Consider the following 16,205-nt stretch of genomic DNA (forward strand, 5'->3'; position numbering starts at 1 on the left):
GAACATCCCCATGTCTGAGAGTCCCACTGGTGCTAAGGGGCAGCACATCTGCAGGCCTCAGTCAGTGCCTGGACCCAGTGGGCATGCTCATGGGGACTCAAGGAAGCCTTGAGTGGATGTGTACCCAGCAGATGACGTCCTGAGTGAGGCTTTATTGATACAGCACAGCCTCCACTTAGAGGCCATTGGAGGTTCTTCTCGCAGCCATTCTTTTAAGTCTTCTCATGGTCTTAGCACTTAGGAAATTGATAGAGGAAGCCTCATTCTTACTGCATAAGCCAGGAGCTGTTTTCAGATTCACTACTCCATCCAGGTCTCAGCGGCGTCTGCCAGTCAAAGCCATTCAAGCAGGGCATCCCTTAGCTCGCTCCTTCAAAAACACATCATCAGTCTAGGGCAGTGGTCCCTCATGGGTAGCAAGCCGTTTGGGGTTGCCCAAGACCATCAGGAAGCACAGATATTTAAATTGTGATTCATAACAATAGCAAAATTACAATTTAAAGTAGCAATGAAATTAATTGATGGTTGGGGAGTCACCGGAGCATGAACTGTGTATTAAAGGGTCACAGCATTAGAACAGTTGAGAACCAGTGGTTTAGGGGCTGGAGAGATGGTTCAGTAGGTAAGAGTACTTGCTCAAGAAGCATTAGGACCCACATTCAAATCCTAGCACTCATTTAACAACCTGGGTATAGCTTTATGTACTTGTAATCTAGCACTGTGCGTATGGAGATAGGAAGATTTTGGGGGCTTACTGGCTACAAGCTTTGCTCCAGTTCTCAGAGGACTGTACCCAACATCCTCCTTCATTGGCCTGCACATGCATACATGGAGCATACACACAGGCACATGCATACACACATGCATACATACACATGTGCAAAAACACACATGCACAAGTACACACATGCATAAGCAGAAACATGTACAAGCACAGACACATATACACACATGCACAAGCGCACACACATATACAGACATGTACAAGCACACACATGCACAAGCACATACTCATGTACTCACATATACATAAGCATACACATGCACAAGTACATGCACATATATACACACATGCACAAGCACACATGCACAAACACACATATGCACAAGCACACACATGCACACATACATATATGCATAAGCACACACATGCACAAGCACACACATGTGCAGAAGCACACATGCACAAGCACATACATATGTGCACACATGCACAAGTACATACATTTACACACATGCACACATAATAGGCACAAGTACACACACATGCACACATATACACACATGAATATGCACAAGCACACACATGCACAAGCACACACACATGCACAAGTGCACAACCATGTTTATCTATACCACATATAAGTATACAAATAAATCAATAAAAACATGAAATATTGACCACCTAGCCAAATAGCCTAAGGATACATGGCATAATCAGCATGTGTAAGGCCCTGGAGTTGAACCCTCTACAACCATAAAATATATCTGAAAAAATACAGTTGATGGGTTCCCCATGATTAACATAGATTTAAGAGATAGAGTACCATCCCATTTAGCCATTTGTTGTCTCCTGTGTAAAACTGGAATTCTAACAGCAGCGTGTAATAGTACAGAGAAAACATTACAAGGCAGGGCTGGTAAGACGCCTTAGCATGTTTCATGTGCTTGCCACCAAGCCTGGTAACATGAATTTGGTCCCAGGGGACTATGTGGTAGGAGGAGAGAACTATCTATTATAAATTGTCCTCTGACCTCCACATACATGAATGTGCACATACATGAATCACACACATATGCACACGCACATGCATGCATGCACACACACATACATGTGATTTTAAAAAGGCAAACAGCAAATATTATGCACAGTGCCTCCTCACAGGAAGTAATCAATGCAAAGATGCCAAGAACCAACCCAGGAAAAGGCAAGGCACAGAGTCATTGAGTGTGCTCTTTGTGTTTGGATTCTCTAGTCAGGTCTGATAAGGACACGGGACAAGGAATTCCTCATCTCGCCGCTACCTCAGCTGCTGGCCCAGGAACACAACTACAGCTCACCTGCAGGCCACCATCCTCACGTCCTGTACAAAAGGACAGCAGAGAAGAGGGTCAGGCAGTACCAAGACTACCCTGGCTCCCAGCGGACATATCCTGGCCACTCCCCAAGTCACACTCTCCCTGCCTCCCAGAGCCAAGAGACAGAGTACAGCCATCGAAGGTGGCAAAAGCAGCATTTTTGTGGACGACGCAAGAAATGTATGTAAGGAGACTTTCCTTGTCCTGTTCTGAAGAGGGCCTCAATGGGTAGCCTGGGGGGCAGTTGGGCTCGCTGACATGGCTGGCCTGTGAGGCTGCGCTGAGGTTCTTCTCAGATGCCACCTGGCAGGAGTACCGGTGGACCCCATGCTAAAGGAGTGGCTCTCCTAGCTTCAACTAGGAAAGATACGGATGGACATACAGGTCTTTTTTTGGGGGGAGGGGAACTTTTTAGCATCTCCCAGTTTTAAGCAAAGATTTCAATCTTGTTTTAGTTTCTGTAATCTTAGGGAGGGTACCCAGCTTTCTATAGCGAGAAAGAAAACTGGGAATAAATTCACAGCTGAGTGTTTCTAGAATTCTAGAGACCCAAAGAAGAGACTTCTCAGGCAACCTCTCAGGAATATTGGCTCTTGACAGGGACTGGCAGTGAGCAGAGGAACTCTTAGGCATGTCCTCTAAGCCGGTGGTGGTGGATACCTATGATATCAGTGCTTGGAAGGGTGAAACAGGAGAATTAGGAGTTCCAGGCCAACCTAACCTGCAAAATGAGCTCCTGTTTCAACAACAACCAAAAACCTGCTTTCCTCTCCTCCACAGCTCAGATCAAGCCCAGGGCCTTACTTATGCTCAGTAAAGATCCAAACCAGCCAACCTGAATTTTCTAGTCTCTTTTGCTCTTTTCTAAACCAGCAAGGTCCAATAGATAAGAACCAAGAATACGTCTCCATTTTTGTTTTCCAGCTACATTCAAAACACATTCAGACATTGTGATGTATGCTTGTGATCCAAGGACTCTGGAGCAGAAGGCAAGAGAATCAGGAATTTGAAGCCATTTTGGCTACGTAGGAGAGTCAAGTCCAGGCTGCCATTAAAAGTGAGATTCTGCAATTAAAAAAAAAAAATCAAAAGCAAGAACTAAGGAGATGGCTCCTTAGGGTAATGAGGCACTTGCTACACAGGTATGAGAGTCAGAGTTCAGATTCCCAGCACCCATGTAAATGCCAGATTCCCCTCCCCTCAAATACCTTGTAATCTCCACACATGAGGAAGGTAGAAATGGAATCTGTTGGGAGAATTGCAACTAGATGCGATGAATCGGCAAGCTCTGGGTTCAACTGAGAAACCCTGCTTCCATGTATAAGATTGAGATTGATGGAGGAAGATACACCCATTGTCAACCCTGGCTTCCACATGCATGTATGTGCGTGTGGAACACACATACACACACACACACACACACACACACACCAGTCATAACATCTGTTAACAAAATAACCAAAATTTTAAAACAATTTACAGCAACTTTTTAATCTAACTCTAACATGTAAAACATTATCATCTTCGATTATAAACCATATAACAAAGTACTACCATGAGATTGGATCTTCTCTTTCATGTTATATTCTGGAAAGGTAATTAATTTACTCTTATAACTCAGTGTCAATTCCAATAACAGAATTTCCATTGGAATTACTTCATTTGTATGTAGCTTTTCTAAGATTTAATGCTGGAAAGATAGATTTTTTTAGATACTTCATTGCTTTAGAGATATTTGAACTCTTTCAGGGACCAAGTTGAATTTTCTTTTCTTCTTTTTTTTATGAGATAAAAAATCAGATCCTTTTGTTCACCTTTGGTAGACACAGATGGCAATCAGGTCCTACACTGTTCAACACAGATAGATGAGGGCTCCTCACACAAACAGGAGCTGGCACAGGCGTTTATACAGGGTAGTGTTTCTGCCAGCCATTTCCTTTGGTTGTTGGTAGTACAGAGTCAATATATCCCATTAAGGGGTAAAAATAAGGTTTTCCTTCCCCCTTCATTGGCGTTTACTGCCCTGCATTTTCTGCCAACTAAAATTGTAGCTTGTTTTCTTTTACTTCCCTCTGAGCATTTTTAACATTTCTGAATCTACCGATCTGTCCATCAGCCCACCCATCCGTGCGTCAAAGCATCGTCTCAGTCAATGCTGAGACGTCGAGTTAATCTCAGGTGCAGAGCCCCAGGGCAGGTGACAACAGTCACACCCAGTGTCACCTCCCCGTTTTTCCATCTCTCAGCCTGTGTCACCCAGATTTCTTCTGCTGATCTTCCTCCCAATTGCTCTTCTGTCTCCCACAGATGCCCCCAAGCCTCCTGCAGAGGATGCCTACCTGCGCTTTGATGAATACGGAGGCACCGGGAGGCCGAGACGATCAGCTGGAAAGTCACAAAAGGGTCTCAATGTGGAGACCCTCGTGGTGGCAGATGCAAAGATGGTGGAGAAGCACGGCAAGGATGACATCACCACATACATTCTCACGGTCATGAACATGGTAAGGGACACTGTTAGGAACCCTCTTGATACCCCTAAGACAAAGAATTCGTTATGCGGGTGGAATGACTCATGCTTAGGCACATTTTTTTTAATTGAAAAATTTGTATTGTGAAAAAAAAAATCACTTTTGTGTCTGGTTAGATTGAAACCTACACCCATACCAATATGTCTGATGGATTCTTTCCATGTACAACTGTGCCTTTAAAACACTTTCATGTGGTTTTAATTGTCCCAACAGGTTTCTAGCCTGTTCAAAGATGGGACCATTGGAAGCGACATAAACATTGTGGTTGTGAGCCTAATTTTGTTGGAAGAAGAACCTGTAAGTGGCGACTTCATTTATTCATCCTTTTGTTTTGCTGTTCAGGATGCATTTGTTGAACACCTATTGTGTTCCAATGCCTGAAATGGTCATTTGAATCTCATTTTTGAAAGTATGCTAACCATTTCATCAGGGGAAGTGTAGCCTAAAAGAGACTTATCAATTGAGCTAAATCATCACAAAACAACTCTTTATAGATTAATCTAGATAATACATTCATAGATATATCAGTAGTTGTATGTAAATGTTAAATATCATGTTGCTAAGATACAAAATGTAAGTATTCTTATATATTTAGTCCTTGTAATAAAGCTTAATTAAGTCATAGATTTTAGGGATAGTTGAGCTTTATAGCTCAGATATACCAATCAACACCAAGCTGGATATGTAAGCATATTTTGTGAATTTACCAGAAGGAATCCATCATAAATTTTTTGCAGTAAATCTATGGTCTCCTAAGCACCAACTTAGGAATGACAAAGACTAAACAAAGGAGCCTTAAACTGCCTTGGATTGATTATGGTGAGGGGCACAACACAGGGATTGGGCAAATTGCAAAAGCAGAACCTATAATAACGTGCTAAATTGCACAGTGCTCCCTGCTCTGCAGCATTTGGATCTGGAAGCTGGGTCTTTCCCTGTGATCTCACCAATCAGGAAGATGAGTTTTCAAAGCCCCCGAGGTGTGTTCTCTTCACCTCCAACCCCAATAAAGAATGTGAAATGCAGAGAGTTAGAGAGAAGAGGAAGGAAAGGGAGCTAATTGCCCAGGTGTCGAGAGTTACAGGGGTTTGAGCTTTTTGTTTTTATCCTGAAATTTTTGAGAGAGAGAGAGAGAGAGAGAGAGAGAGAGAGAGAGAGAGAGAGAGAGACAGAGAGAGAGACAGAGACAGAGAGAGAGAGAGCTTGCATGCATGTGTGCGTGTGTGCATGTGTGTGCGTGTGTGTGTGTGTGTGTGTGTGTGTTTGGGAAGCACCTGGGCATTAGTGTGCCACTCACCAACTGCTCAAGGATACTGAAGCCAGCAGCATCCTGATTCACTGACAAAATTATTATCTAAAACATTTGATTTGGTTCAACTCATTGGTTTAGCCTAGTCAAAGATTTTGAAAAAAATGACTGCTTTAGGATAGTTTCTGTCTTCTCCATTTTTATTTGGTTGTGTGAGTGTTCTGCCTGCATGTGTATATGTGCACCACAGGTGTACCTGGTACACCCAGAGGCAAGGAGAGTGTGTCGGGCCCTCCAGGACTGAAGGTATAGACAACTGTGAATTGTCATGCCAGGCTAAGAATTGTATGTGGCTTCTCCAGAAAAGTAGCCAGTGCTCTTAACCTCTGCGCCATTGTCTCTCCAGCTCTAATCCCTTACTCTTGAGAGCCTAGTGAATGGTTTTCCATTTGATAGATTTACATTGTGTTATTGATTGCTTATGGTCTTTTTAGTACCAAACTTCACAGAGAAGTAAATTATGGATGTTGTCTTTCTCACACTTTATTGAAGAAACTGTTAAACTTCAATGTGAATAAATGTATAAAAATTAACAACTTGTATTGTTACAACATAGTTAGAAAGTACATACTGAAAATTCAAGCTTACTTTAAGATTTATATTAACCTAAACTAGATTTTTTTTTTTGGTAGAGCTTGGCTCAGTGACTTTTTTTTTCTACTGATAATTTCCCCTAGAAACATGATACTTCTGCATTTGCCTCCACAGCCACAATGGTTCAACCTTCTCTCCTCTGGCAAAATCATCATTCTTTAATCCCTTCACCTTTCCCATAGGGAGGATTGCTGATCAATCACCACGCAGATCAGTCTCTAAATAACTTCTGTCAGTGGCAGTCAGCCCTTGTGGGAAAGAATGGTAAGAGGCACGACCACGCCATCCTCCTCACGGGATTTGACATCTGTTCCTGGAAGAACGAACCATGTGACACTCTAGGTATGGTATGCCCAGATCTCGCATGTGCACCTACTAGCTGGGAGGACAGGACGACAACTTTCTAATGGACTCATGGCCCTTCTGAGTCTCACCAAAGGGACATGATATACTCATGTGTCACTTTTTGTCCATCACACATTCTGAGAACTGTACCACTTGGTAATGTTTCTGTGAAGCCATCTCAGAGCGCACTCATGGAATCCGAAATGGCTGTGACATCCCTAGACACTATTTTCTTATAGGACCACTGTTGAATAAACCCTCCACTGTCTACTGAGGTCATTATGTGGTGCTTCACTGTATTTAACTCCTTCCATTGTAGAATAGCTTCCTTGTTCCATGGTGAAATGTGTTCTACTTTACTGGATTCATAGTGGTGTGGGGCATCTGTGTATCAGTCAGTTGGTATTTTTCTTTATTGCCTCAGCTGATGATCAGTGAAGTGAAGACAGTCATTTGACTAAACATGTTTTAGGTCATTCCATAAGGACCATGACCATGTAATTAGGAAGCTGGAGAAGAAACGTTGACTGATGTCACACCTCGCTGTGTCACTCACTGGTCATTGGTGTCTTCTTTAGCAAGTTCCTTGACTTTGAAGGACTCCAATCAATCAATCAATCTCTCTCTCTCTCTCTCTCTCTCTCTCTCTCTCTCTCTCTCTCTCTCTGCACAAGACATCCAGCATAAGAACAGTATCTTTTTTCACTTGCCTGCTGTATTTCCAGAGTATTTGCCCATGGTAGGAATTGAGCTTTTGATTTCTGGACAAATTGGGTTATTCACGTCAAGATCTGCAAACTTTTACTGTAGAGGGCTCTATAGTAAATGTGTTCTGTTCCGCAAAGTGGCAACTACTCCCATCAGCTATGTTAGTGAGAAACCAGTTGCAGACAGGCACAAACCAATGAGTGAAGCTTTCTCTAATGAAGTTATGCTGAGGAGACAACCGCAGACAAATGTGTAAACAAAGGCCTAAACACAGCAAGCATGCCACCAGGAATCAGTCCCTGATCTGCTTCATAGGTCACTCTAAGGAGCCTGTTATGCAGGCTTCAACATTCACATGCACATTGTGAATATCCTGGCCTAGGACTGTGCTGCCCAAAGCAAATTGATTGAGTGGCTTGAGACTCAGATTCTAATTCGAAATGTAGACACACACATTTTATATATAGTACAATATATGGTGTTTTCTAAACATATATTAGAAATACCATATATTAGGAAATACGGGGTTTTTACATTGTCAGGCCCTAAATAGGTAAGACTGGAAGCAAGACCAGAAACAGCCAGCTAGGTACCAAGTCAGCATCACTGTGAGCCACATATTAACCAAGTCTTCTTTCCTTATCTAGCATCATGTGACCTGTAGCACCTAGTCAACAGTCCTCCCTTACCTTTGTCATGTGTCATAAGTAACATATTAGTTAAATGATAATGTCTCCCAGGACACATATGTGTGCCTGCATATTCGATTTCTCAGATGATCTCATGGCTTGGCATTGAGGTGGATGCATCCAATTCACAAGTATGTATTTAAGCCTATGTGGCCACCAAGCTATGTTCCAATGGACATTAGCTTTCAAAGCTGTAAAGAAAAAAAAATCTATGTGCTATAAGGTTGATCAAGATAGAAACAAGGGATGATGGGAATGATTGTATAACTGTTCTTTCAGGGTTGTAACTTTGGAGAATGAAGACACTTACCAGATTGTGAATGGGAGAAAAATTAATCTGATCTGTACATATTCTCTGGGCATGCTTGTGTTTTCTGCTTCAGAGAAAGATCAGGAAGGAGCTGGAAAGTATATCCTACCCTTAGACAGTAGAGACACTCTTAAGCTAACATTGTACCTGGGTATAGCTGTCATTATATCAATCTCTCTTACTCTAATAGTAAACTTAGATAAGTCATATACATTTTTGTGACAATAAAGGTATTTATTAGTCTTCTGCAAAAGAAAATCCCCTAAACTTACTAATCCACTAAACTCTATGTGTATATAACCACGTAGTGTTAATATTTGAAATTGATCTTTTATTAGGATTTGCTCCTATCAGTGGGATGTGCAGTAAATACCGAAGCTGTACCATCAATGAAGACACAGGACTTGGCCTTGCCTTCACCATTGCGCATGAGTCAGGGCACAAGTGAGTGGCTTCTTAATTCACTACTCTCTATGGAAACTGGCCAAGTAATCCTTTGGCCTTCCTCTAATGATTATTATTGATCTAATCAATGACATGGGACTCATCTTGTACAAAGCTTCAAACTGTGGACTCTGAAAGGGTTTCAGGGTGGACAGAAGACTCAGTGCGACTAAACTATTTGCCACACAAGTGTAAGAATGTAAGCTCCGAAGAGCGCACATCAAATAATAGACAGATATGATGGCGCATGATTGTGATTCAGATGTCTTAGTTTCTGTTCTATTGCCATGAAGAAATACCATGGCATCTTATAGAAGAAAGCATGTCAAAGGCATAAGCCATGATTAGCATGGCAAGAAATATGGCAGCAGGCAGACATGACCCAGGAGCAGTAACTGAAAGTTTAGATTCTGATTGTAGGCGGGAGCCAGAAAGAGAAAAAGTCTGGGCCTGTCATGGTCTTTTGAGACTTTAAAGCCCAAGTCTTTCAATAAGACTGCATCTCGTAGTCTTTTCCAAATAGTTCTACCAACTGGGGATCAAACATTCAAATATATGAGCCTATGGGACGGACCATTCTCATTCAGACCACCACACCTAGCCATATGGAAACAGCTCTCTAACCCTAATACTAGCCCTGATCGCTGATTAGATACCCTAGTCTACTTGACAAGTTTTAAGGCAGGAAGAGATACTGCCTCAAAGTAAAGGGGGAAAAGGTACCTAAAGAATGATACACAAGGCCTGATCTCTATCATACGTATGTACTCATGTGCACATGCACATTCAATGAAGACCAATCACTGATGTCTGGTTTTTGTTGGTTTGTTTTTATATCACATGTTAAGGTTTTTGGGGTTGCAAATGAACTGCCCGTTACACATCTGATTCTTTTGCCTCCCAAGTTATTTATTTCCATTAAGGTTTTGCTTTGGTGAAGGCATTTAAAACCCATTCTGCTTTTTTTTTTTCCCTTTGTAGAGTTAAACACATTCACTTCCACTGAGTCTCACATGCCCTTTCATTTTTAAACTTGTATTATGTGGCAACAGTCTCTCAGGGCTGACCTTGAACTTATGACCCACCTGCCCTAGCCTTACAAGTATTGGGATTAAAGGCCTAAGCCATCCCACCTTGAAAACAGCTGATTCTTTGTATAAAACAAACTAATCATGCTAACATGTAAATCCACCCCCACTAGTGCAATGATACAATGAATTCAGTTTTCAAAATACTGGCTAAGAAGAATGTAACAATTCTTGTTTACAAATAGATGTTATCTTGAACCCCAAATCTAATACACTAGTTAAGGAAAACAAGCCATAGTCTTCAGGTAGGGTGGAAGAGAGGTATTAGAGGTAAGGGAAGAAAGGATGCTGGGGTAGGAGTTTGATTAGTAAGGCTTTTGCTATGCAAGCTTTAGGTGGGAGTTTGATTAGTAAGGCTTTTGCTATGAAAGATTTAGGTGGGAGTTTGATTAGTAAGGACTTTGCTATGCAAGCTTTGGGGTCTGAGTTCAATGCCTAGGTGTGGGAGTTGGTGCTGGTCATCTCAGGGCTGAGAGAGGCAGAGGCTAGAAGATGTCCAATACTCAATGGCTGCCTGGCTGAGGCTAATACTTGAGTCCTAGACCAAGGAGAAATGCCACCTCAAAAACAAAAGTGGGGAAAACCTGAGGAGCTGTACCAGAGCTGAACTTCTGGGTTTCCTCCAGATGTGCATACAAGTATGTGCACGCACACATGAACATGCCAAATGTGCAGACGTGGAAGACATTTTCAAGATCAGACCTTGGCCTGGGGCCTTTTTGACATGAAGTTGGTGAAACAGAGAGAAGGAGAAAGCTGAGATTCGAGGAGAACTTGTGAAATGAGCAGGGGGAAAAGAAAGTATCTTCCAAAAGACTACTGGATTAAAGTACTTTTGAAAATGCAAAGAAATTTGAAACTCAAAATTGAGTTCAAATTGGTTTTTCTTTTGCTCCAAGAATTTCTAGTGAGGCTCTCATTAAGCCGCTTTCCCTCCTTGAACAATGGCTTTAATCTCTCTGCTCCTCGTCGCTCCTTCTGGAATTTTCGCTCTTCATTCACAGGCTTTAGCGTATTTAGAAAGAATGTCTCTCCAGCAAATCCTCTCAGCTCCCTGGATAGGCATAAATGATTGAATTTAGCAGAGTGAGGAATGCAGAGATGCTTCTGCCAGATGCCTTTTGAGATTAGTAACTATGCTTTTGGGAATAGTCACCTCTAAGTCCCAGGGACTTTATTGATAACTACCCAGTATACAGCCACCCTCATCCACTTGCTTGGTAAATTGGAAAGAGTGCTAGCAAAGAAATGTCTAGATCATATATTCATCCTCATTTGTTAGAGCCTACTTCTATATAGTAATATTAGCTATAATATATTAATAGCTATATAATAATATTATATTTTCCCCATAGGAATTATAACTGGTTATACAAATGACTTTTTTTCGTGACTGGAGAGATGGCTCAGCTTTTTTTTTTTTTTTTAAGATTTATTTATTTTATTTATTGTTATATGTAAGTACACTGAAGCTGTCTTCAGACACTCCAGCAGAGGGCATCAGATCTTGTTAGGATGGTTGTGAACCACCATGTGGTTGCTGGGATTTGAACTTGGGTCCTTCGGAAGAGCAGCCAGTGCTCTTAACCACTGAGCCATCTCACCAGCCCATACGAATGACTCTTAAGAGGCAGATTTTATTTCTTTAAATGATCAGATTAAGAACAGTTTAAATTCATGATAAATTCATATAAACATTTCTCTGTGCTTTGCCCTTCTTGAAAGAGATATGACAAAATTGGCTCTGTTTCCTAAATATTTTCCAAAGATGGCTGCAGAAGCATTTTGTAGCACTTCCTAAGACAACAAGAGACAATGCATTTGCTTTGCGTGCAAGGATACCTGAAATCAATTAGGGTCAATGTATGTTGATCTTTAGGGAATCTCAAAGAGGGTATCAGAGTATGGGTAGCTGTGCGCCACCTGATGTCATGGATGCTGGGAACCACACTTAAGTCCTCTGGAAGAACAGCAAGCGCTCTTAAACACTGAGCCATCTTTGCAGCCCACCGTATAATGCATTTAAGTGAGACTGTCCTTCTGCAGCAGACTTTATTATTCTAACGTCATAGAAAGAATGGTATTCAGAAATCATTTACAGTGCTAACAAGCTGAGTGTTCTCCAACAGGGTGAGTGTTCTCTAACAGACTGAGCTCTGGGAAGTTCCAGTTTTCTCTCCTGTGTCTTGAACAGTTTTCATCATTATTTTGTAAAGATCTTTATCTTTATGAAGTGATTCAATTGTAATCTGAATTAGAGAGTTTAGCTAATCAGTTGATGATCTTTTGGGGGAATATTTATACGGTGCTTAGCTTTATGAGCAGATATCCATAAAGGGCTTATAATTACCTTCTCTTGTGCCTACGTCCTCCTTAGTCTCAGCCTGTGTGCCATAGCTCTAGGATTGGTGCCAGGAGAAATTGACTAGTTTTAATTTTTACAAATGAGCCATCTAAACTTTAAGACAGCTAAAACATTTTTTAACATTTATTATTTTACTCATCTTGTTTTATTTTATGTGCATGTGTGCATGCATATCTGAGTGTATATATGGGTATGTATGTGTGTGCACGTGTACTCTGTGTGTGTGTGTATGTGTGTGTGTGATTCGTAGGAGTTAATTCTTTTCTTGCATCCTATATGTTCCAGGGATTGAACTCCAATAGTCAAGAGTTTGGCCACTAGTGTTTTTCACTACTGACTCGTCTTCCTGATCTAACCTAAGAAATCTTGACCAAGGTGTCCTAGCCATTAAATACCTAGCAGATAAACCCTTCTTCTGTTTTGTGGCCAATAAATAATGAAGTCTTTAACATTCTTAAAGTTTTTCGGCAGAAATTATACAGCAGTTCATAGTAACTAATTTTGTCATGATTCCGGTCTCCCGCCTGGGTCTGCTGAGTCTAGGTGGTTTTTCCCCACATTTTTCTGGTGGTAACTTAGAGCATGGGTTCACAGAAGGCAGTTTTCCTTTCTGTTTCAGCTTTGGCATGGTTCACGACGGTGAAGGTAACCCCTGCAAGAAGGCAGAAGGCAACATCATGTCACCCACACTGACTGGAAACAATGGGGTGTTCTCATGGTCTTCCTGTAGCCGGCAGTATCTAAAGAAATTCCTCAGGTAAAATGGACAAAATCCTGGGGTCTGTGTCCATCTGTAGCAGTATTCAGTGGCTATGAGAGCAAATATTCAAGCCAGGCCTGGTAAACAGCCTAGTCATTGTGACTACTTGGGAGACTGAGACAGAATGATTGAAAGGTAATGGTCTAACCTGGGTTAGAATGTAAGTTCAGGGCCAGCCTGAAGAATAAAGAAAAAAGGGGGGAGGTGTGCTTACAGATAGAACTCATCAGTAGAGTGTTTGCCTCACATATACAAAGCACCAGGTTTAACTTCTAGTGCCCATAAAGGCAATGAACCAAATGGCAAATACTCCATAGAAATATCTTTTGGTATTTTAATGAAAAGAAAGACTAAAAGTTCCTAGTACAATGACACTGATGAGTATAATGATCCGGTTGTTAAGATATTGGAGTCCTATTACTAGGCTAGATTCCCTCCACATGTTGCCTTAGGGTGGCCATATGGTAAGTGCACCTACTATCTAGCCTGACTACTTGAATTCCATACTGGGGAGTGACATGGAGGAGAGAGAACTGACTTCTGCAAGTTGACCTTTAACCTTCATGCTTGGGTTGTGGTGGTCAGGAGCTCAAATATGTGCAAACATGTACACCCAGGCACACACAAATAAATTGCTTAATATATGTCAGCCGGCATGCGGCAGGCTCAAGATTTACTTAGATCCATTTTGACCCTAAAATCTAAAATTCATAATCAATCTCTCTGCCTTCCTCCCTCCCTCCTTCCCTCTCCCTCTCCCCCTCCCTCTCCCTCTCCCTCTCCCTCTCCCTCTCCCCCCCCCCCCCTCTCTCTCTCTCTCTCTGTTCCAGGACTCCTAGACTATAGCCTTTTTACTGTGACTAATTATTTTAATCTAACACACCAGCTTGTAGAACTTAGGAGAGCACAGCCCTTGATTTATATTTTTAAAATGAACCCCAGGGCTGCAGAGATGGCTCAGCCATTGAGACTGCCTGCTGCTCTTGCAGAGGGCCAGAGTATGGTTTTCAGCAGCTATGTTGGATAGCTCCTAAATGTCCATGGTTCTAGCTAGAGAGGAACTGATGCCCTTTTCTGACTTCTGACAAATGCTTACACACAGAGAAACATACACTTAAGTTAAAAAAAAAATCAGAGTAAGCCTTAAAAAACAAAACAAAACTCAGTGCTTAATAGCATGCACGTCTCTCCATCTTTTTGATTCACATAGATCTGATATAACACATAGGTATGTGTGCTCTAATCGCTCCCCCTTTGACCAGATATTCATGAAGTTTCATGGCAAACTGACGTTCCTGATATGTTCACACCTGTGCTACTGTATATTAGCTGGAAATATTCGCAGATTACATATACGCACGTGCAGCTGACTAATGGCCAAAGCATAGTAAAAATGGAGAGATATTTGCTGATTTATCACAACCCACATCCCCATACATTTTTATATTAATTGTAGATTCATTGTTTGGGGATTGACATTGTCTTTCCTACTTCATGTGAGGATGAGTTCAGTAAATATAAATCAAGATCAACTCCATGTGGATTAAATTACCATCTTGGCTTTGCTTCAATTCAGGGCTTTGGGCAGTTATGATAACTACAGCAGCAATTGACATTACCTTCGCTGCTGGGTTAAGCACATTACATTTTCTTGTTTCAGCCACATAACAGCCCTTGTGGGAGTCATAATCATTAAGGAAGTTTACAAGAATTATACAAAGTCATTATGGATGCATGGTTGATAGTACCTCCCCATCTCTGACTCCAAGTTTGCATTTAATATCACTACTATTTAACTTCTTAGCGATGGCACAGTTTGATTACATGAATAAATTGAGAATAATATAATTTTGTTAAAAATATCTTTACCACATTGTCAAGACTCCTCAAGGAAGCTTTCTGCCTTTTGCCCCTGATTCTAAAGTTTATTTTATGGGGTGCTCTTATATTTTACACAAGGTCTCTTATATATGCCTAGGGTGGCTTTGAATGTCTCCTTCCTAAATGCTAGGATTCTAGGTCTATAATCACACAACCAGAACCTCCTTTATTCTTTGGATATAACTTTGTTTGGTTTTGTTTGTAAAGCTTATTTGAGACAACGTACATCCTCATCTTCTCATTAGTCCTATCTTTAAAAAGTATACCATCACTTAAAACCCCATGAAGACAGATATCCTTTGTGTCTGACTTATTTTGTGTTTTAATTTCTTAAGCTAATTCGAACCTGACAGTAGGCTCTCAGTAAGAAAAAAAAAATGTCCAGCGTTGTTGGTATAAGACTGAAGAAGGGAGATTTTCCTTATATTTACACTTCCATCTCCTACCCAGTCCTAGCGTGCATTAGTTAGATGGCCAGAACTTCCAGCCCCCCTATAAAACCCTTTATGACAGTATGCATTCCAGCCTTTTAGATGGGACTCACTCTTTGCAATAAAACATACTTTTTTTTTTAAAAACTTTAAACACATGCCTGTGTCTCTAAGCACATTCTGTTTCTTTGCATGACTGCCCTCACAGAGGTGCAGTTTTAAATGGAAAAGGTCACAGATGAACAGAGCCGTTAATAAGGATGTGTTATCAATGTGTAGTACACCACAGGCCGGCTGTCTGGTGGATGAGCCCAAGCAAACGGGACAGTATAAATATCCGGACAAACTCCCGGGACAGATTTATGATGCCGACACGCAGTGTAAGTGGCAATTTGGAGCCAAAGCCAAGCTGTGCAGCCTTGGGGTTATGAAGGTATGTTTCCTTGTGATGTCTAACTTGCATTAGGGATGTGCCATGTGCCAGTACCTTCCCAAAGGATAAACATTTGGCTTGCTGAGGCCAAAGGTTAGCATCTGGGTTATCTCCAAAATGTCATTGGTTTGGCATGATAATTAAGTGGTAATTTTCCTGTCAATGAATTATCCGGGCTTATCCCCCATAGACCATGCATGCCTGGTTTAAATACCAGTTGTCTGTGTCCTTGGAAGAAAAT

The 16,205-nt window shown here is 41.4% G+C and overlaps 1 protein-coding gene across 2 annotated transcripts in view; it reads left to right on the forward strand.

Moving 5' to 3' along the window:
• The window catches only part of Adamts18 (ADAM metallopeptidase with thrombospondin type 1 motif 18), a 149,560-nt gene that overhangs the window by 66,538 nt on the left and 66,817 nt on the right, over positions 1 to 16,205 (forward strand). For both annotated transcript variants that reach the window (XM_052166686.1, XM_052166687.1), the window contains exons 4-10: positions 1,977 to 2,259; positions 4,387 to 4,580; positions 4,821 to 4,904; positions 6,693 to 6,852; positions 8,901 to 9,006; positions 13,079 to 13,216; positions 15,811 to 15,964. In XM_052166686.1, the coding sequence (XP_052022646.1) occupies positions 1,977 to 2,259; positions 4,387 to 4,580; positions 4,821 to 4,904; positions 6,693 to 6,852; positions 8,901 to 9,006; positions 13,079 to 13,216; positions 15,811 to 15,964 (1,119 nt within the window). The remainder of the gene's footprint in view (positions 1 to 1,976; positions 2,260 to 4,386; positions 4,581 to 4,820; positions 4,905 to 6,692; positions 6,853 to 8,900; positions 9,007 to 13,078; positions 13,217 to 15,810; positions 15,965 to 16,205) is intronic.

Source organism: Apodemus sylvaticus, chromosome 21 (genome assembly GCF_947179515.1).
Source record: "Apodemus sylvaticus chromosome 21, mApoSyl1.1, whole genome shotgun sequence".
Classification (NCBI taxonomy): domain Eukaryota; kingdom Metazoa; phylum Chordata; class Mammalia; order Rodentia; family Muridae; genus Apodemus; species Apodemus sylvaticus.